Source organism: Bufo bufo, chromosome 9 (assembly GCF_905171765.1).
Source record: "Bufo bufo chromosome 9, aBufBuf1.1, whole genome shotgun sequence".
NCBI classification, from domain to species: domain Eukaryota; kingdom Metazoa; phylum Chordata; class Amphibia; order Anura; family Bufonidae; genus Bufo; species Bufo bufo.
In genome coordinates, this window is record NC_053397.1 from 151,311,076 (window position 1) to 151,333,815 (window position 22,740).

At 43.4% G+C, this 22,740-nt stretch overlaps 1 protein-coding gene across 1 annotated transcript in view; it reads left to right on the forward strand.

The window, feature by feature from the left end:
• Positions 1-22,740, forward strand: part of GRIN2B (glutamate ionotropic receptor NMDA type subunit 2B) — a 638,757-nt gene that overhangs the window by 539,416 nt on the left and 76,601 nt on the right. Inside the window, exon 5 of the mRNA XM_040408303.1 lies at positions 5,087-5,258. Coding sequence (XP_040264237.1) covers positions 5,087-5,258 — 172 coding nt within the window. The remainder of the gene's footprint in view (positions 1-5,086; positions 5,259-22,740) is intronic.

The window sequence follows — 22,740 nt, forward strand, 5'->3', positions numbered from 1 at the left end:
TGAAAAATCGGCAATGTAAAAATCGCGTAATGCAAATTCGGAACACGAAATACAGGCGTGGGTCACTTTGGCTACAGCTTTAAGCTGGTATAATTTTCCTGAGACGGGAGAAAATGGTTGGCACGGCAGAACATTAGAATAGCTTTATATGCAGATAGAGTCAAGTGCTCTAATATATTCGCGATTGCGCTAATCGGCAGTGATTAGAATATTTTTTCGCACTACGTGCAACTTCACATTTTAGCAGGTCTGACTACAGATTACTGATTGGTGCACTAAGTATTGTTGTGAACTTGACATTGCTTCCTTCTCATTGGCCCACAAGCAAGAATGCGAGAGGAATCATGTGTTCAGATGCAATAAAATGCTGAATATTCAATATAACGAATATATAGCACTATATTTTAAATATTCACGAATACTCGAGTGGCGATATTCGCGACAAAAATTTGCTATTCTAATATTCATGCTCAACACTACAGGATATTATAATACTCTATGATTTATATGACTAACCAAATAATTGTTAATAAAAGCCATAATTATGAGTATGCTTGTGTTGGTTGTAAACAGAAAAAGCCTAACACTCATTATTTTCATTAATAGAATAGCAGTAATTGATATGAAGCATAATTTTGCTTTTAATATAATATATTATTATTGAACATGAATTATTTTGCCCAATTCAACTGATTTTCTTATTTGCAGAAGCATATTTTATTCTATTATTATCACACTTTCCCTTCCATTTTAAAAAAAAAGACAGGCCCTTCAAAATGCGTAAGTCAAGCCACAAATAGAAAACAGCTACTCTAAAAGGGAATTCCTTTTCTTTTTTTTCTTAGCACATTGGGGGAGGTTTATCAAAACTGGTGCAAGGGAAAACTGGTTTAGTTGTCCATAACAACCAATCAGATCGATCCTTTTATTTTCCAATGGAGCTCTAAAAAAATGAGAGATGGAAACATATTGGATGCTAGGCGCAACAAAACCATTTTTCCTTTCGACTAGTTTGGATAAATCTCCCCTATCTTGCCTAAAATCACTCTCATATGACAACCACATTATATACTCACTATATTCATTTATTCTTCCTCCATATCAGACATATATACTATAACAGTTTTAATCCAAGAGACCACAAAAAAACAACAACTATAGTGTACAGCCTGCTATCTTTTTCATCTTGTACAGTTGCAATAAAAGAGATGAACCCTTAGGAATCACCTGGATTTCTGCATTGACTGCTAATAAATTGTGGTCTGAGGCCTGATCTTCACTCTATGACCTAAAGAGGGCTGTGCACAGAAACCATCCAGAAATATTAATGAACTGAAATACATTTTCTGGGGGAATGGTCTAAAATTCCTCCTCAAAGTTTTGTAAATCTTATTTTCAGCTACAGAAAACATTTGGTGGAGGTGATTGCTGCTAATGTGGATATACTTGTTATTAAATGCAAGGGTTTACTATTTCTCCCTGTAATGTTTACTCAATGTTTTATGATAAAAGACATTAATAGTACAACAGTTTGAATTTTATTAGTTTAGTTAGATTTAGTTTGTCTATAATTGTCACCTAGATAACAATGGTGACAGATCCTCTTTAAAGGTGTATTCCTCTCTGGGATATTAATGGCATATCACTGACACCCATTAGTAGAAGGAGCAGATCTAATAATGCCAGTTTTGTACTAGCTCCATATTTATCAACCTGAACCTCATTTTGAAAAGTGGGTCTTCCAGTCTGGTATTATTGGTGTACTTCACCAGAACATGTGAAAGTGTGAATGCTGCAAGAGTAACAGATATCTGCTCACCAGTCGTATGATGTGCCAGTATTAAGAAATATCTCTTTTAATATGGTCTAAAATGTTTTAAAGTGGTTACTCAAGCTAAAATTTAAAAAAATGCATACTGGGATAATCCATCCCAATGTTCATTTGATGCTTTTATCTCAGAATTGCAAATGTGACCATATTGCCTTGTGAGTGTGTTTAGTCAAAAGTCTTGTACATTTTTCAAGTCTTTGATGGATTGTTGCTTTAAATAGCAGCTAATGTAGACGGGAATGCTTCACCGTGTGACATCCTCAGAGACCTTCAAAGCTCCAGTCTGTGTTCCCTTTACTATAAGGAATAAAGCTGACCTTTGCACCATCTTTTCACTCTGACTATATGATAGAGACTGCTTTATGCGCTCTGAACACTGGAAAAATCAGGCTGACAGTTACAGACATGCCCTATGTCGTAGCTGAGATGTTATCATATCAGGAGGCATATGCCAGGATGTGAAGTGACAAACAACTTTGTTCTGAATTCAAGGCTCTCACTTGTACTGTATATCACCTTGGAAATATCAAAGATTACCCATAGGATCTGTAATCTTCATGTTGTATCAGATGGGCATCAGATCTTCATTATTGTATACATGACAGCAAAAAAGGAGATAAAAAGAAGGTTTGATTTCATATGGCCAGTGCCATACATCATGCAGATAGCATCTACTCAAATACAGTTGGAATGGTGTGAGAGATGTTTGTCCGGTTGACTCAATAGTAAAGGGCCCTTTACACAGGCCGAGAATCCTAAATATAATGCCTACTGAGCATTCATCGGAACGCTCGTTAGCGACTATCTGGCGGTGTAAATGTACTGCGGATTACCCGATGAATGAGAGAAACACTTGTTCGTCAGGTAATCCGATCGTTTGTGTGCACATTAAAATCGTTGTTTGCTGACTGCAGATCGTGCGGTGTAAACACGATCTGCTGCCAGCAAAAAAACAAGTCAGTATGAGGATGAGCATGAAGATGGCATTAGCGATCGCTCCTCCCCATACTGAGGATGAGATCGCTGCATGTATGTAATAGCTGCTTTGTGAAGTTAGTGATTCCAAGAGTCTGTATGCTGGCAACATAGTCCCCCGCACCTCTGCGCTACATAAGCACAGGGACACCATGCTCTGAAGTATGATGCTCTATGTAGCGACATATGTCTATGTTATCCAGCAGCAAAGACTCTGTCTCCCTGTATGAAATTAGAGGTAAAGCAATGTCCCTGAAAAATCTTTGGGTGCATCATTACAGTGCCATACTGCTTGGAACTTGTACAGGGCTGTATAACGTCCATATATACAATGGCAATCATTTGTAATGCGCTTTTCTCACACGGCCCCAAAGCACAGGAATAGTTGTATGGCTGGGGCAACTCTCTGTGAAGTCAGTGGCTGCCATATAGGTGCTCAACCCCAACACACATTAGAGTCAATTTTGTAGGAAGTAAATTTGTATATATTTTGTGCGAGAGGAAACTGGAGTACCCAGAAGAAACCCACCCAAACACGGGGAGAACATACAAACTCCATGCAGAAGTTGTGCCTGGTCAAATTTGACCTGGACCCCAGCACTTCAAGGCACCAGTGCTAACCACTGAGCCACCATGCTGCCCACAGCCTAAGGCCTCCTGCACACGACCATATGGTTTTGCTGTCCGTTTTAATCTGATCCATTTTTCCGTCTTTTTCTTTCAGTAGTGTTTCCGTTTCGTTTACGTTTTTTCCACTTGATTTCCGTTTGCGATCCGTTTTTTTGCAGATCACAAACGTAAACGGAAGCATACAATAATGTTTAAACAGTAAGTACATAAAAAAATTGGTCTGGGCATAACATTTTCAATAGATGGTTTCGCAAAAACGTAATGGATACGGAAGACATATGGATGCATTCCGTATGCATAGCGTTTTTTTTTTTGCTGAACTATTGATTTGAATAGAGCCATGGAACGTGATTTGCTGGCAATAATAGGACATGTTCTATCTTTAAACGGAAAGGAAATATGGAAATACGGAAACGGAATGCATACGGAGTACCTTCCTTTTTTTTGCGGATCCATTGAAATGAATGGTTCCATATATGGGATGCAAAAAACGGAACGGAAATGAAAAAAAAAAACGTTTGTTGCAGGAGGCCTAAGCCAAATGATATGTTGTAATAGAGAATTGAACGTCACAACTAATAAGTCTATACTAGTCTGAGAACTATAAAACCTGCACTAATTGTTTACATGCATAGCAATCAAGCAGTGAGACTTGCATTCTCACAGATATAAAACTCCAATTTTAATATAATTTAAAGGTAATGCACAACATCAGTTCTGAGATCTAATGTACATACTGTACAGTTGGAGGCACATCTCACATAGAGGACCAATGGAGCAATACTTTTAAAGGGAGCCTGCTGCCATAACCTTGGACTACAATCTGCAAAATGATATTATCTTACTGTAGATAAGGACTCCAGATCACTACCTTTTAATTTTCCTACCACCCCACAGTCCCCTATGTCAGCACTCAAAGCTGCACTGAAATACATACCGTAATCCAGCACTGCTGTGCTAACATAATGGATGAATGACTGTGCATGCACTGCAGTCTTCACAATGTATTTCAGTGCAGCTTTGAGTGCTGGTAATGGGGCAGTACAAAAATAAAAAAAATTGTGATCTGGACTCATGTAATACTGCACATAATAGTCCAGGATTATGGTGACAGATTTGCTTTAAAAGGGGTTTTCCAGGACTTGCTTACGATAGGTCATCAATTTCATATCTGTGGGGATTAGACTCCTTGCATCTCCACCAATCGGCTGTTTTCACAGGCTTCAGCACCAGAACTACAAGGCTCTATTCACTGTGTAGTGGCCATGCTAGCAGTGCTAATCATTCTAGTGAATGGAGTAGCATTGCAGTATCCAGGCACAGCGGATGAATCTGTGTAGTTTTGGTCCGATATGGTCCTGGAAAACCACTAGTACAGAAACAAAAAAAAAACTAATTGTGATTTTTTTTTCCTGTCCTTTTGTAGGTTACACGTGATGATGATGTTGTTGACTTGGAAGCAATTAAGTACAGACAGAAGAAGAGTACTTAGAAAGAGTAAATGAACTAAACTCAGAATAGAATTGCTGTATTGTGAGGTTGCTAAAAGAGACCTTTTGGTGGAAACCCCTAGAACATATAAATTTGCTGTGACTTAGGGGAACTTGTCAATCTTCCAGCCTCTTATGTTAATCTTGTTTTGACCATTAGGAACCGTACAGAAGAAGGAGGAAACTACATCAAGAGATGCTGCAAGGGGTTCTGTATTGATATCCTGAAGAAAATAGCTAAAACTGTGAAATTTACCTACGATCTGTATTTGGTAACTAACGGCAAGCATGGGAAGAAAATTAATGGCACATGGAATGGAATGATTGGGGAGGTAAGATGTTAGCTTCATCTTGTGCTTCACAATTAAAGTTCTTGTCATATGCATTACTACTTATTGCATGACTATTGGTATATAAGTGGATCACAAACTTATGTCCATGGCCTATGACCATGACACAGTAACCCACTCTCTGGATGGTTCATTGCTATACTCCACAGGTAGTTGCTGATGGTAGTAGGACAGTCTCTATACTCCACAGGCAGTTACTGATGGTAAGAGAACAGTCTCTATACTCCACAGGCAGTTACTGATGGTAGTAGGACAGTCTCTATACTCCACGGGCAGTTACTGATGGTAGGAGGACAGTCTCTATACTCCACAGACAGTTACTGATGGTAGTAGGGCAGTCTCTATACTCCACAGGCAGTTACTGATGGTAGTAGGGCAGTCTCTATACTCCACGGGCAGTTACTGATGGTAGTAGGGCAGTCTCTATACTCCACAGGCAGTTGCTGATGGTAGTAGGACAATCTCTATACTCCACAGGCAGTTACTGATGGTAGGAGAACAATCTCTATACTCCACAGGCAGTTACTGATGGTAGGAGGACACTCTCTATACTCCACAGACAGTTACTGATGGTAGTAGGACAGTCTATACTCCACAGGCAGTTACTGATGGTAGGAGGACAGTCTCTATACTCCACAGACAGTTGCTGATGGTAGAAGGGTAGTCTCTATACTCCACAGGCAGTTGCTGATGGTAGGAGGACAGTCTCTATACTCCACAGGCAGTTACTGATGGTGGGAGGACAGTCTCTATACTCCACAGGAAGTTACTGATGGTAGTAGGGCTGTGTCCATACTCCACAGGTAGTTGCTGATGGTTGGAGGACAGTCTCTATACTCCACAGGCAGTTACTGATGCTAGGAGGACAGTCTCTATACTCCACAGGCAGTTACTGATGGTAGTAGGGCATTATCTATACTCCACAGGCAGTTACTGATGGTAGTAGGGCAATCTCTATACTCCACAGGCAGTTGCTGATGGTAGGAGGACAGTCTCTGTACTCCACAGGCAGTTACTGATGGTAGGAGGACAGTCTCTATACTCCACAGGAAGTTACTGATGGTATTAGGACAGTCTCTATACTCCACAGGCAGTTACTGATGGTGGGAGGACAGTCTCTATACTCCACAGGAAGTTACTGATGGTAGTAGGGCTGTGTCTATACTCCACAGGTAGTTGCTGATGGTAGGAGGACAGTCTCTATACTCCACAGGCAGTTACTGATGCTAGGAGGACAGTCTCTATACTCCATAGGCAGTTGCTGATGGTAGTAGGGCAGTCTCTATACTCCACAGGCAGTTACTGATGGTAGCAGGACAGTCTCTATACTCCACTGTCAGTTACTGATGGTTGTTTGGCAGTCTCTATACTCCACAGGAAGTTACTGATGGTAGTAGGGCTGTGTCCATACTCCACAGGTAGTTGCTGATGGTTGGAGGACAGTCTCTATACTCCACAGGCAGTTACTGATGGTAGGAGGACAGTCTCTATACTCCACAGTCAGTTACTGATGGTAGTTTGGCAGTCTCTATACTCCACAGGCAGTTACTGATGGTAGTAGGGCAGTCTCTATACTCCACAGACAGTTGCTGATGGTAGTAGGGCAGTCTCTATACTCCACAGGCAGTTACTGATGGTAGTAGGGCAGTCTCTATACTCCACAGGCAGTTGCTGATGGTAGTAGGGCAGTCTCTATACTCCACAGGCAGTTACTGATGGTAGGAGGACAGTCTCTATACTCCACAGACAGTTGCTGATGGTAGTAGGGAATTCTCTATACTCCACAGGCAGTTGCTGATGGTAGGAAGACAGTCTCTATACTCCACAGGCAGTTACTGATGGTAGTAGGGCTGTGTCCATACTCCACAGGTAGTTGCTGATGGTTGGAGGACAGTCTCTATACTCCACAGGCAGTTACTGATGCTAGGAGGACAGTCTCTATACTCCACAGGCAGTTACTGATGGTAGTAGGGCATTATCTATACTCCACAGGCAGTTACTGATGGTAGTAGGGCAGTCTCTATACTCCACAGGCAGTTGCTGATGGTAGGAGGACAGTCTCTGTACTCCACAGGCAGTTACTGATGGTAGGAGGACAGTCTCTATACTCCACAGGAAGTTACTGATGGTATTAGGACAGTCTCTATACTCCACAGGCAGTTACTGATGGTGGGAGGACAGTCTCTATACTCCACAGGAAGTTACTGATGGTAGTAGGGCTGTGTCTATACTCCACAGGTAGTTGCTGATGGTAGGAGGACAGTCTCTATACTCCACAGGCAGTTACTGATGCTAGGAGGACAGTCTCTATACTCCATAGGCAGTTGCTGATGGTAGTAGGGCAGTCTCTATACTCCACAGGCAGTTACTGATGGTAGCAGGACAGTCTCTATACTCCACTGTCAGTTACTGATGGTTGTTTGGCAGTCTCTATACTCCACAGGAAGTTACTGATGGTAGTAGGGCTGTGTCCATACTCCACAGGTAGTTGCTGATGGTTGGAGGACAGTCTCTATACTCCACAGGCAGTTACTGATGGTAGGAGGACAGTCTCTATACTCCACAGTCAGTTACTGATGGTAGTTTGGCAGTCTCTATACTCCACAGGCAGTTACTGATGGTAGTAGGGCAGTCTCTATACTCCACAGACAGTTGCTGATGGTAGTAGGGCAGTCTCTATACTCCACAGGCAGTTACTGATGGTAGTAGGGCAGTCTCTATACTCCACAGGCAGTTGCTGATGGTAGTAGGGCAGTCTCTATACTCCACAGGCAGTTACTGATGGTAGGAGGACAGTCTCTATACTTCACAGACAGTTGCTGATGGTAGTAGGGAATTCTCTATACTCCACAGGCAGTTGCTGATGGTAGGAAGACAGTCTCTATACTCCACAGGCAGTTACTGATGGTAGTAGGGCAGTCTCTATACTCCACAGGCAGTTACTGATGGTAGTAGGACAGTCTCTATACTCCACAGGCAGTTACTGATGGTAGTAGGGCAGTCTCTATACTCCTCAGGCAGTTACTGATAGCCGTACAGTGCCTATTCTCTACAGGTGGCTAACACTGGTAAAAGGGCAATTGCCATACTGTACAGATAGCTGCCACTGGTAGCAGGACAGTCTTTATACTTCACAAAAAGGGTACTGGTACCAGGCAGTTGTCCCTAGCAACAGGACAGACTTTTTTCACACTCACAGGGGTTACTAACCATGTTGCACCAAATATATCAAATGTTTTCACCTTATTTTTCACCAGAAAGAATTAAACACGCCAGAAAATGTTTATCCTAAAAGGTGAAAAATGCTGTAGATTAAGCTTACTTTTGTGGTAGTGTACAGTAAATTATTAAAAAGACGCATGGCAGATCAGATAGATGTGATTTTTATTCTAAAAGTCACAATTTTAGCGTTTAAATGTGGCATAACGGCTTTAAAGAAGTTGCAAGGTTCAAAATCAGTTGAGCGCAGATGCATTTTTCGCAAATACAATTACATTTCTCATTTTAACACTTCAACGTAAAAAAGATGTTGCATTTGTTTATCAAATGACTGATTATTAGCCTACAATTACTAAGGACACATTTTGAAAATAGGACAAAGTAAAATAATTGATGTAAAATAATCAGCACTTTTGATTTGTGATGTAGAGGATTTTTCTGGTGCAAAATACGCCATTATTGATAAATATCCCCTACAGTGTAGCAGGCTTAACTGTCAATCGCCACCAGCCACAGGACAGTCTCTTCTATGTTACAGTGTATTTCACAGTGTACACATTATTATGGTGGGCTAAACCGCCCCGTTGGATCTTAGGGTATCGAACTCTCTCCAGCTTACTGCTAACTAGAGATGGCCTTGCGGTTCGCCCAGCGGTCGTTTTGCGGCGAACTTTGCTCGTTCGCGGTTCGCCGAACAAGCAAACATATGGCGATGTCAGCCGGTGCCATATTCTTTTGCATTGTGCCTAACTTTGACCCATGACACATCCATCAGGTGGGAAAGGACAGCCAATTGAGACGTTTCAGCACATGGACATACCCCCTCCCCTATAAATAAACCTGATCTGGCCGCCATTTTACATTCTGTTTTTTTGCCAGTGTAGGGAGAGGTTGCTGTGTGGAGCAGGGACAGACTGTTAGGGACACCAAAAACTAGCTAATAGGGCCACAAAAGTCCTTTTAAGGAATGGTATAGGTGTGCTATCGATAGGTGTGACATACTGAGGAGTTTGATATACTTATAATATACTTTCTAATATAGAGTTATAAAGTATATTATAGTGCATTTGTATTGTGCAGCAGTTGTGTGCGGTTCTGTTGAGATACTGCAGCTAGATAGAGGGACAAATGCAATTGGAATAACTAATTGCAACTGGTTTCATATACCTGTTGCCCAAAAAAAAAACTGATTGAGGGATGTAATATACTGTACCTATAATATACCTTCTAACTTAGAAAGTATATTATAGTGCATTGGTATTGTGCAGCAGTTGTGTGCGGTTCTGCTGAGATACCGCAGCTAGATAGAGGGGCAAACGCTATTGGAATAACTAATTGAAACTGGTGTGATATACCTGTTGCCCAAAACAAAAACAAAAAAACTGATTGAGGGGTGCGATATACCTGCTTCCACAAAATACTGATTAAGGGGTTTGATTTACCTGCTGACACCACCTGCCCGTCAGACTTCTAATTTGTGACAGCCCGACGTGCTGGAACTCCACCTTGTATATGCTTGATAGGCTGATCCAGCATCAACGTGCCGTTAACGACTACCTGTACGAACTCTGCAGCAGGACAGGTTCTGGGGAGCTTGGTTTCTTTTCACTGCGCCAGTGGCTGCTCATGCGTGATGTATGCAGACTTCTGCAGCCATTTAATGAGATCAACAAATTGGTCAGTCGCAGCCAGGGCGCCATCAGTGAAATTTTCTGTACGGTGAATGCCTAATTGTTGGGGCCTCGGAGGAATTCAACACCTGTGATGACCATGTGTTATCAAATTTCACCTATTATCATCTTGGGTTTATTCAAGAGGGGGGATTTTGTTAGCCATGTTTTTAATCCAATTTTATATTTTTAGTTTTTTTAAACATATGTATTTGACATGTATTTGTACTGGCCTACAGTAAAATTGATATCCATTGACCATCTAATATACCTCCAGCCACATAATCACTTGATCTTTACTGTACGGTGAATGCATAATATTTGGGACCTGTAATCTAACTGGCCAACAGTAAAATTGTTATACAGCGACCGCCTAATTTACCTCCAGCCACATAATCACTTGTTCTTTTCTGTACGGTGAATGCCTAATGTTTGGGGCCTGTACTCCACTGGCCTGCAGTAAAATTGATATCCAATGACCACCTAATATACCTCCAGCCACATAATCACTTGATGTTTTCTGTACAGTGAATGCCTAATTGTTGGGGCCTCGGAGGAATTCAACACCTGTGACGACCACGTATTATCGAATTTCACCTATTATCATTTGGGGTTTATTCAAGGGGGGGATTTCATTAGCCATGTTTTTAATCTAATTTTATATTTTTAGTTCTTTTAAACATATGTATTTGACATGTATTTGTACTGGCCTGCAGTAAAATTGATATCCAATGACCGTCTAATATACCTCCAGCCAAATAATCACTTGATCTTTTCTGCCCGGTGAATGCCTAATGTTTGGGGCCTGTACTCCACTGGCCTGCAGTAAAATTGATATCCAATGACCACCTAATATACCTCCAGCCACATAATCACTTGATATTTTCTGTACGGTTAATGCCTAATGTTTGGGGCCTGTACTCCAGTGGGCTACAGTAAAATTGTTATTCAGTGACCGAATAATATACCTCGAGCCACATAATCACAATTTATTTTATGTCAGGTAAATGCCAAATTTTTAGGGCCTGTACTCCCGTGGCCTTAAACAAAAAATTTCTAGGCTCCAGCAGGGCACATTTTTGAGAATTTCCCTTTAAGATGCATTAAAATGGCCCATGATCAAAATACATATTATTTTTGTGGGAATTTTTTGTCATTGACCCCCCTCTAGTATGTCACTGTCCATGTTGTGGGACTATTTGTGCACTTCTAGTAAGTATTTGGTGGCTGCAAATATGACTTGAAGGTTTTTCAGGTTCGCCTGCCATTAAAGTGAATGGGGTCCGCTGCGAATTTGCGGTTCACAAACATTTGATCACGTTCGCTAATCGCCCCGACCGATGTTCGTCCATCACTACTGCTAACTACTATGAGCTGGTATAGATCCTCTCCAGTTTCGGAAGTACGCTTTCTCCTGCTAAGCCCCATCCTCTTTTCTTGCCACATTTAAAATGTGGCAATAGAATGGAAAATCATTGCGCTAATATAGTGTGCTCCATAATTTGTGACATTTTTACACCATAATAGTGGCATTGATAAATGCCACTCACTGTGTCTGCAATAAAGTGCATGTTAGACTTCATAGACAGTCGCTGTCACCAGTTTGTTCTCTGGGAGTTACAGTTAAAGGATATTGGGATCGAGTGAAGATCATGTCCCTCTGGATTACTTATTTTCATTTATTTCCAATATTTTTAGAGATAATTAATGATTGATGTACATAGTTTATTGCAGGTTTATATTTCATTAAGAAACGTACTGAAATAAATAAAAATAAATAATCCAGGAGGACATATTCTTCACTTGATCCGGATATGGATTGGATTGCTGGGGGTTGGTAAATGCTGTTACAGTTCTCTTTGGGGCACCCAAAGGTTAAAGGCAGGGGTGCACCTAGCCTTTCTTCTGGCTGAGGTGGAAATTGAAACAGCCCCCCCCCCCCCCCATGCTAAATTCTTAATCTAACCTCTTCCTTCCTAACATTACATACAGCAATACAAAACATACAGGGTAATACAGTGACAGTGACCGTCTCCTTTGATGTAGATGTTCTCTTTCCTCATGTTCTCCTTTCAGACCAGACCACGATGATGATTTTTTTCAGACTTTTCTTGTCTTTGCAGAGTTTGACAAACAGACATCTTAGTTTCCTACTTTCCCTTCATCCTCCCATCTTCTGAACACACCATTCTGCCACCCCCAATGCTGTGCAAGCTGTGCTTCCCTATACTATACTGCAGAATGCCCTAAAGAATAACTGCACCCAGCAAATAGAGTCTAATGTCCTTGACACTAATAGTGTAAAAATATTGTCCCCCAAAAATAGTTGTGCTAAACTGATTCTGTGCCAGGGGGCCCCCACCCACCAGTAATAGTGCTCCCAAAAGTCCCGGCAATAGTAATAATTCTCTGCCAGAGCACATGTAGTAGTAATAGTGCCCTTAAAGTGCCCCCATAATTACTAATGTCTACACTGTGCCCCAGAAATAATAATACTCCCATAGTGCCCATACTAGTAATCCTGTTCCCTATAGTCCCCCAGGAGTAATAAAGCTCACCATAATGCCCCCCAGTAGTAATAATTCTCCTTATGTGTGACAGTAGAAAAATGCCCCCTTATAATTAGTGATGAGCGGCAGGTGCCATATTCGATTTAGACGAAATTCATGAATATTCAATAGAATATTTGTTTCATATTCGTCAAAATCGAATATTCGTCATTATTCTAGTTATCGCGATTATTATGCGATTTAAATAATCGCGTATTGCGATTTTAACTTAAGGCTACTTTCCTATTGGTTTGATATCTAGAATTAGCGAATATGACGAATGTATTCGTCATATTCCTCAAAACGAAGATAACAAAGTATTCTACATCTTCGTTTTAGCTACCTATTCGTCAACTTCGCTAATTCTAGCAATCAAATAGGAAAGTTGACTATAGAGACAGCTGTGTTTAAATCGCTAAACGATAATATTACTTAGCTTTTTAAAAAAAAAAATTGAATAGTTAAATGCTTGATTATTATAATGATTCTATTTATATAAAAAAAAAAAGCAAAGTAATATAATCGCATAGCGAATTAAACACAGCTGTCTCTATAGTCAACCTTCCTATTTGATTGCTAGAATTAGCGAAGTTGACGGATATGGAGCTAAAACGAAGATGTAGAATACTTTGTTATCTTCGTTTTGAGGAATATGACGAATATATTCGTCATATTCGCTAATTCTACCAAGCCAACCATAGTAAACCAGGTCCAAGTTGAAATAGCAATTTGATTAATTCAAGTTATAATATTCGAATTTCGATTTCAACTTAGCACTGCTATATTCCATATTCGTTAATTCTAGCCTAATATGATATTAGACTAGAATTAATGAATATGGAATATAGCAGTGCTAAGTTGAAATCGCAATTTGATTATTATAACTTGAATTAATCGCATTGCTATTTCAACTTGGACCTGGTTTACTATGGTTGGCTTGGTAGAATTAGCGAATATGACGAATATATTCATCATATTCCTCAAAACGAAGATAACAAAGTATTCTACATCTTCGTTTTAGCTACCTATTCGTCAACTTCGCTAATTGTAGCAATCAAATAGGAAGGTTGACTATAGAGACAGCTGTGTTTAATTCGCTATGCGATTATATTACTTTGCTTTATATATTTTTTTTTATAAATAGAATCATTATAATAATCAAGCATTAAACTATTCAATTAAAAAAAAAAAAAAAAAAAGCAATATAATCGCATAGCGAATTAAACTTAGCTGTCTCTATAGTCAACTTTCCTATTTGATTGCTAGAATTAGCGAAGTTGACCAATATGGAGCTAAAACGAAGATGGAGAATACTTCGTTATCTTCGTTTTCAGGAATATGACGAATACATTCGTCATATTCGCTAATTCTACCAAGCCAACCGTAGTAAACCAGGTCCAAGTTGAAATAGCAATGCGATTAATTCAAGTTATAATAATCGAATTGCGATTTCAACTTAGCACTGCTATATTCCATATTAGGCTAGAATTAACGAATATGAAATATAGCAGTGCTAAGTTGAAATCAAAATTCGATTATTATAACTTGAATTAATCGAATTGCGATTTCAACGTAATTCTCAAATCCGACAGTACATTCTAGTATGGAGACGTTCCCATGGTGATGGGGACGCTCCATGAGCACGGAAGTCGTCAGAAGCGGCAACGGGCACTGACTGGAGCAGCCAGGAAGCCAGGAATCCTAAGGACAGGTAAGAACTACTTTTGGGAAGTGGGAAAGAAAAAAATATAACAATAAAAAATAAAAAATAAAAAACTAATATTCTAAATATCGAATTTATAGCACTATATTCGAAATATTCGCAAATTATCGAAGTGCCGACATTCGCAAAAAAAATTTGATATTCGAATATTCGCACTCAACAGTACTTATAATGTGAGCCAGTAAAAAAAAAAAAAATTATAATGTGAGCCAGTACAAAAAAGACTCTCCTATAATTTGCATTATAATGAGTGCCACTGCAAAAAATGCACCCTTATAGTTTATTCCAGTACAAAAAATGCTCCCATAATGTGTGCCAGTACAAAAATGCCTCCATAATGTATGCCAGTACAAAAATACCTCCTCTTAGTGCCTCTATAATGTGTGCCTATTCCCCCTACTGTGTGCCAGTACAAAAAATACAATCTTTCAGCGCTCCCAGTAGAGCCAATGTCCCCATAGTGTCCTTATAATGTGTGCCAATGCCCCCTTGTGTGTGCCAATACAAAAAATACCCCCTATTGGTGCTCCCAGTTGATTTAATGTCCCCATAGTCCCCCCATGATGTTTGCCAGCATAAAATGTTCCTACATAGTGCCCCCAGTAGATCCCCCTATAGTGCTCCTCTTACCCATAGTGTCCCTTATAATGTGTGCCAGTATATAATCCCCCGAAATAGTGCACCCAGTAGAGGCCCCCATAGTTCTCCTCTCCCCCTTTCCCAATATCGACCAAACAGCAAAAAAAATAAACTTCCATACTTCCATACTGTCAGCGATGAGGTGTAGGCCTGTTTTGGCCTGTGTCCCGCTCTATATGCTGCCCGCATCAGGCCCGGCGATGATGATGATGTTTTTTGCACCGCCTGCGCCGGCCTCTGATAGGCTGCAGGCACTAGGCCTAAAGCCTGTCAGAAGGAACAGCGGGACAGGGAGATATTGCTCCCATGCCCTTCTGCAGCATGCAACTGTAATGCAGTCCTGAGGATGGCGATACAGTTGAATAGAGAAAGATGAGCGCTTCCACAAAGGAAGAGCTCATTACCCTCGGTCCTGCCGTCACCCAACACTTATCTGCCAGAGGCGATCCCCTATCCTCGCCTATTTGGCGGTGCGGCCCTGGGTTATAGGAACACTGTTAAAGGAACACTCTTAGAAAAATGAAACACTGTGATACACCTAATGAGTGGGGAAGTACACATGTCAGAGGTTCAAAGAACACTAAAGATAGGCAGGCACTAGGCAGGCACCACCCATTGAGATCCAGCACTAGGCTTAGCACAGTGTATAAGTTTTACCTGAAATGGTCACTGACACTTTCTGATTTACACACTTTAGGAAATTTCGCCATTTCACAACCTAGAATGTAAAAGCTGTAGTGAAGTGTAGCACAATCACGCAGTTCTGATTTGTACTTTGATTACTCTTTATTTATAGACGGTCATCACATTCTTCAGATTTACACAATAGTACATCTGGCTGCAGTTTAATGCTAACATTGATTACCCATACTACAGTCCTGATCAAAAGTTTAAGACCACTTGTAAAATGGCAAAAAAATCATATTTAGCATGGCTGGATCTTAAAGGGTTTCTACCACCAGATTTGGTCCTATTTAGCTGACTGACACTAGCGATGTGCTAGTGTCAGCAGTCCATAAAAGTGTTCTTACTTATCATCTGTCTGCTGCCGTTCACCTTAAAGCGTACTTTTATAGATATGCTTATGAGCCTCTAGGTGCTATGTGGGCGTCATTAGCACCTAGAGGGCTCCGTCCACTAACCATTTCAGCCGCCCATCGCGTCCCTCCAGCCCGCCCCGCTCCTGTTGATTGACGTGAAACTTCTCAGTATCTCGTACCAATTCCCACGCCTGCGCTGTGCGCTTCTGTATTCTCCCGGCGCCGGCTTCCTCACTGCGCCTGCACCAACTACGTTACAGTGAGGAAGCCGGCACCAGGAGCGCGGCATTCACTCACTGCGCCTGCGCCGAATACAGAAGCACACGGCGCAGGCGCAGTATTGGTACGAGATACTGAGAAGTTTCACGGCAATCAACAGTAGCAGGGCGGGTTGGAGGGACGCGATGGGCGGCTGAAATGGTTAGTGGATGGAGCCCTCTAGGTACTAATGACGCCCACATAGCACCTAGAGCAGCGGTTCTCAACCTAGGGGTCGCGACCCCTTTGGGGGTCGATCGGCCCTTTCCAGGGGGTCGCCTGAGGCTTATCGTAAAAACTCAAATCCGATGGTATATTCTAACCCCCAAGCGTTCCCATGGTGACAGGGACGCTTGCCTGGGGGTTAGAATATACAGGGCCACGCCTCTCACAGCAGTATATTTATAAACTAATCAGTAACTACTTTAACTTTAATCATTGCTCATTGCTGAGCTCTTTACTTGGATTATAATTTATTTGGATATGGGATATCTTACTCTGTCTTAGCTCCGGTAATAGCAGGCAGTGCGGGGGGCGGCGCTCACTCACTGACATCACGCGCCTGCGCCGCCTAGTGGGAGGAGCAGGCGCGTGACGTCAGTGAGTGAGCGCCGCCCCCGCACTGCCTGCTATTACCGGAGCTAAGACAAAGTAAGATATCCCATATCCAAATAAATTATAATCCAAGTAAAGAGCTCAGCAATGAGCAATGATTAAAGTTAAAGTAGTTACTGATTAGTTTATAAATATACTGCTGTGAGCGTCGGGGAGGGAGATCTGTGGATGGCACTGTAGGGGGATCTGTGGATGGCAGTGCCATCCACAGATCCGCCTACAGTGCCATCCACAGATCCCCCCTCCCCTAAACAGTGCCATCCACAGATCTCCCCCCTAAACAGTGCCATCCACAGATCCCCCTCCCCTAAACAGTGCCATCCACAGATCTCCCCCCTAAACAGTGCCATCCACAGATCCCCCTCCCCTAAACAGTGCCATCCACAGATCCCCCCCTAAACAGTGCCATCCACAGATCCCCCCTCCCCTAAACAGTGCCATCATGGCACTGTTTAGGGGAGGGGGGATCTGTGGATGGCACTGTTTAGGGGGGAGATCTGTGGATGGCACTGTTTAGGGGAGGGGGATCTGTGGATGGCACTGTTTAGGGGAGGGGGATCTGTGGATGGCACTGTTTAGGGGGGATCTGTGGATGGCACTGTTTAGGGGGGAGATCTGTGGATGGCACTGTTTAGGGGAGGGGGGATCTGTGGATGGCACTGTTTAGGGGGGAGATCTGTGGATGGCACTGTTTAGGGGAGGGGGATCTGTGGATGGCACTGTTTAGGGGGATCTGTGGATGGCACTGTTTAGGGGGATCTGTGGATGGCACTGTTTAGGGGGGGATCTGTGGATGGCACTGTTTAGGGGAGGGGGATCTGTGGATGGCACTGTTTAGGGGGGATCTGTGGATGGCACTGTTTAGGGGGATCTGTGGATGGCACTGTTTAGGGGGGAGATCTGTGGATGGCACTGTTTAGGGGAGGGGGGATCTGTGGATGGCACTGTTTAGGGGAGGAGGGATCTGTGGATGGCACTGTTTAGGGGGGAGATCTGTGGATGGCACTGTTTAGGGGAGGGGGATCTGTGGATGGCACTGTTTAGGGGGGAGATCTGTGGATGGCACTGTTTAGGGCAGGGGGGATCTGTGGATGGTACTGTTTAGGGGAGGAGGGATCTGTGGATGGCACTGTTTAGGGGGGAGATCTGTGGATGGCACTGTTTAGGGGAGGGGGATCTGTGGATGGCACTGTTTAGGGGGTATCTGTGGATGGCACTGTTTAGGGGGGATCTGTGGATGTCTTTGTGATTAATTACTCTGCTTTAATTATGTTCAATTTGTAGCAATAAAAATACATCCTGCATATCAGATATTTACATTACAATTCATAACAGTAGCAAAATTAGTTATGACGTAGCAAGGAAAAAAATTTAATGGTTGGGGGTCACCACAACATGAGGAACTGTATTAAGGGGTCACGGCTTTAGAAAGGTTGAGAACCACTGACCTAGAGGCTCATTAGCATATCTATAAAAGTACGTTTTTAAGGTGAACGGCAGCAGACAGATGATAAGTAAGAACACTGTTATGGACTGCTGACACTAGCACATCGCTAGTGTCAGTCAGCTAAATAGGACCAAATCTGGTGGTAGAAACCCTTTAACAAGGTTCCAAGTAGAGCTTCAACATGCAACAAGAAGAAATGGGAGTGAGACAAAACATTTTTTGAGCATTCAATTTAATGAAAACAGCGAATAAACTGAAACAGGCTGTTTTTCAGCTGATCAAAAGTTTAGGACCACACCTCCAAAAAAAAACTAAACCCCCCCAAAACAGAAATCCAACTTCCACACATGAACTCAGTAATGAGTAGCTCCGCCGTTATTATTTATCACTTCCAAAATTCGTTTCAGCATGCTTGATGCAAGCGTTTCCATGAGGTGAGTGGAAACATTTCTCCAAGTGGTGAAGACGGGCGCACGAAGGCCATCTACTGTTTGGAACTGTTGTCCATTTTTGTAAACTTCCCTTGCCATCCATCCCCAAAGGTTCTCAATTGGATTTAGATCAGGGGAACACGCAGGATGGGCCAAAAGAGTAATGTTATTCTCCTGGAAGAAGTCCCTTGTTCTGCGGGCATTGTGTACTGTAGCGTTGTCCGGTTGAAAAACCCAATCGTTACCACACAGACGAGGGCCCTCAGTCAAGAGGAATGCTCTCTGCAACATCTGGACATAGCCAGTGGCCGTTTGACGCCCCTGCACTTCCTGAAGCTCCATTGTTCTACTGAAGGAAAAAGCACCCCAGACCATTATGGCGCCCCCTCCACTGTGGCGCGTAGAAAACATCTCAGGTGGGATCTGCTTGTTATGTCAGTAACGTTGGAAACCATCAGGGCCATCAAGGTTACATTTTTTCTCATCATAGAATAAAACTTTCTTCCCATGTTTGGTGCTCTCTTGCAAAGTCCAAACGAGCAGTTCTGTGGCGTTCAAGGAGACGAGGTCTTTGAAGAAGTTTTTTTGTTTTTGAAGTCCTTCAGTCTCAGATGCCGTCTGATGGTTATGGGGCTGCAGTCAGCACCAGTAAGGGCCTTAATTTGGGTCGAGGATCGTCCAGTGTCTTGCCGGACAGCCAATTGGATCCTCCGGCTCAGTGCTGTTGCCATTTTTTTGGGTTCACTTGACTTTGGGTCCACTTGACTTTTTTGTTCCATAACCCTCAGGATCATTTAAGAAATTCCAAATGACTGTCTTACTGCGTCCCACCTCAGCAGCGATGGCGCATTGTGAGAGACCCTGCTTATGCAGTTCAACAACCCGACCACGTTCAAAAAGGGAGAGTTTTTTTGCCTTTGCCATCACAACGTGTGACTACCCGACAGAAAATGACAATAAATCCATATCTTTGCACAGATTTGGCCTTTTAAAGGCATGTGGTCCTAAACTTTTGATCAGCTGAAAAACAGCCTGTTTCAGTTTATTTGTTATTTTAATTAAATTGAATGCTCAAAAAATGTTTTGTCTCACTCCCATTTCTTCTTGTTGCATGTTGAAGCTTTACTTGGAACCTTGTTAAGATCCAGCCATGCTAAATATGATTTTTTGCAATTTTTCAAGTGGTCTTAAATAGAGTTGAGCGAACACCTGGATGTTCGGGTTCGAGAAGTTCGGCCGAACTTCCCGGAAATGTTCGGGTTCGGGATCCGAACCCGATCCGAACTTCGTCCCGAACCCGAACCCCATTGAAGTCAATGGGGACCCGAACTTTTCGGCACTAAAAAGGCTGTAAAACAGCCCAGGAAAGAGCTAGAGGGCTGCAAAAGGCAGCAACATGTAGGTAAATCCCCTGCAAACAAATGTGGATAGGGAAATGAATTTAAAAAAAAAAATAAAATGACCCAATATCAATTGGACAGAGGTCCCATAGCAGAGAATCTGGTTTCACGTCAGCAGAGAATCAGTCTCTTCATGCCATAGCAAAGAATCTGGCTTCATGTCAGCACAGAATCAGTCTCTTCATGCCATAGCAGAGAATCTGGCTTCATGTCAGCACAGAATCTGTCTTCATGTCATAGCAGAGAATCAGGCTTCACGTCACCCACCACTGGAACAGGCCACTGTCACACATTTAGGCCCCGGCACCCAGACAGAGGAGAGCGGTCCCGTAACAGAGAATCTGGCCTTATGTCAGCGCAGAATCTGTCTTTATGTCATAGCAGAGAATCAAGCTTCACGTCACCCACCACTGGAACAGGCCACTGTCACACATTTAGGCCCAGGCACCCAGTCAGAGGAGAGAGGTCCCGTAACAGAGAATCTGGCTTGATGTCAGCACAGAATCTGTCTTCATGTCATAGCAGAGAATCAGGCTTCATGTCACCCACCACTGGAACAGGCCACTGTCACACATTTAGGCCCAGGCACCCAGGCAGAGGAGGGAGGTCCCGTAACAGAGAATCTGGCCTTATGTCAGCGCAGAATCAGTCTTCATGTCATAGCAGAGAATCAGGGTTCACGTCACCCACCACTGGAACAGGCCACTGTCACACATTTAGGCCCCGGCACCCAGACAGAGGAGAGGTTCATTCAACTTTGGGTTGCCCCGCAATATAATGGTAAAATGAAATTAAAAATAGTATTGAATGAGGAAGTGCCCTGGAGTAGAATAATATATTGTTAAGGGGAGGTAGTTAATATCTAATCTGCACAAGGGATGGACAGGTCCTGTGGGATCCATGCCTGGTTCATTTTTATGAACGTCAGCTTGTCCACATTGGCTGTAGACAGGCGGCTGCGTTTGTCTGTAATGACGCCCCCTGCCGTGCTGAATACACGTTCAGACAAAACGCTGACCGCCGGGCAGGCCAGCACCTCCAAGGCATAAAAGGCTAGCTCTGGCCACGTGGACAATTTGGAGACCCAGAAGTTGAATGGGGCCGAACCATCAGTCAGTACGTGGAGGGGTGTGCACAGGTACTGTTCCACCATGTTAGTGAAATGTTGCCTCCTGCTAACACGTTCCGTATCAGGTGGTGGTGCACTTAGCTGTGGCGTGGTGACAAAACTTTTCCACATCTCTGCCATGCTAACCCTGCCCTCAGAGGAGCTGGCCGTGACACAGCTGCGTTGGCGACCTCTTGCTCCTCCTCTGCCTTCGCCTTGGGCTTCCACTTGTTCCCCTGTGACATTTGGGAATGCTCTCAGTAGCGCGTTTACCAACGTGCGTTTGTACTCGCGCATCTTCCTATCACGCTCCAGTGTAGGAAGTAAGGTGGGCACATTGTCTTTGTACCGGGGATCCAGCAAGGTGGCAACCCAGTAGTCCGCACACGTTAAAATGTGGGCAACTCTGCTGTCGTTGCGCAGGCACTGCAGCATGTAGTCGCTCATGTGTGCCAGGCTGCCCAGAGGTAAGGACAAGCTGTCCTCTGTGGGAGGCGTATCGTCATCGTCCTGTGTTTCCCCCCAGCCCAGCACCAGTGATGGGCCCGAGCTGCTTTGGGTGCCACCCCGCTGTGAACATGCTTCATCCTCATCCTCCTCCACCTCCTCCTCATCCTCGTCCTCCTCGTCCTCCAGTAGTGGGCCCTGTCTGGCCACATTTGTACCTGGCCTCTGGTGTTGCAAAAAACCTCCCTCTGAGTCACTTTGAAGAGACTGGCCTGAAAGTGCTAAAAATTACCCCTCTTCCTCCTCTTCCTCCTGGGCCACCTCCTCTTCCATCATCGCCCTAAGTGTTTTCTCAAGGAGACATAGAAGTGGTATTGTAACGCTGATAACGGCGTCATCGCCACTGGCCATGTTGGTGGAGTACTCGAAACAGCGCAACAGGGCACACAGGTCTCGCATGGAGGCCCAGTCATTGGTGGTGAAGTGTGTCTGATCCGCAGTGCGACTGACCCGTGCGTGCTGCAGCTGAAACTCCACTATGGCCTGCTGCTGCTCGCACAGTCTGTCCAGCATATGCAAGGTGGAGTTCCACCTGGTGGGTACGTCGCATATGAGGCGGTGAGCGGGAAGGCCGAAGTTACGCTGTAGCGCAGACAGGCGAGCAGCGGCAGGGTGTGAACGCCGGAAGCGCGAACAGACGGCCCGCACTTTATGCAGCAGCTCTGACATGTCGGGGTAGTTGCGAATGAACTTCTGCACCACCAAATTCAGCACATGCGCCAGGCAAGGGATGTGCGTCAAACCGGCTAGTCCCAGAGCTGCAACGAGATTTCGCCCATTATCGCACACCACCAGGCCGGGCTTGAGGCTCACCGGCAGCAACCACTCATCCGTCTGTTGTTCTATACCCCGCCACAA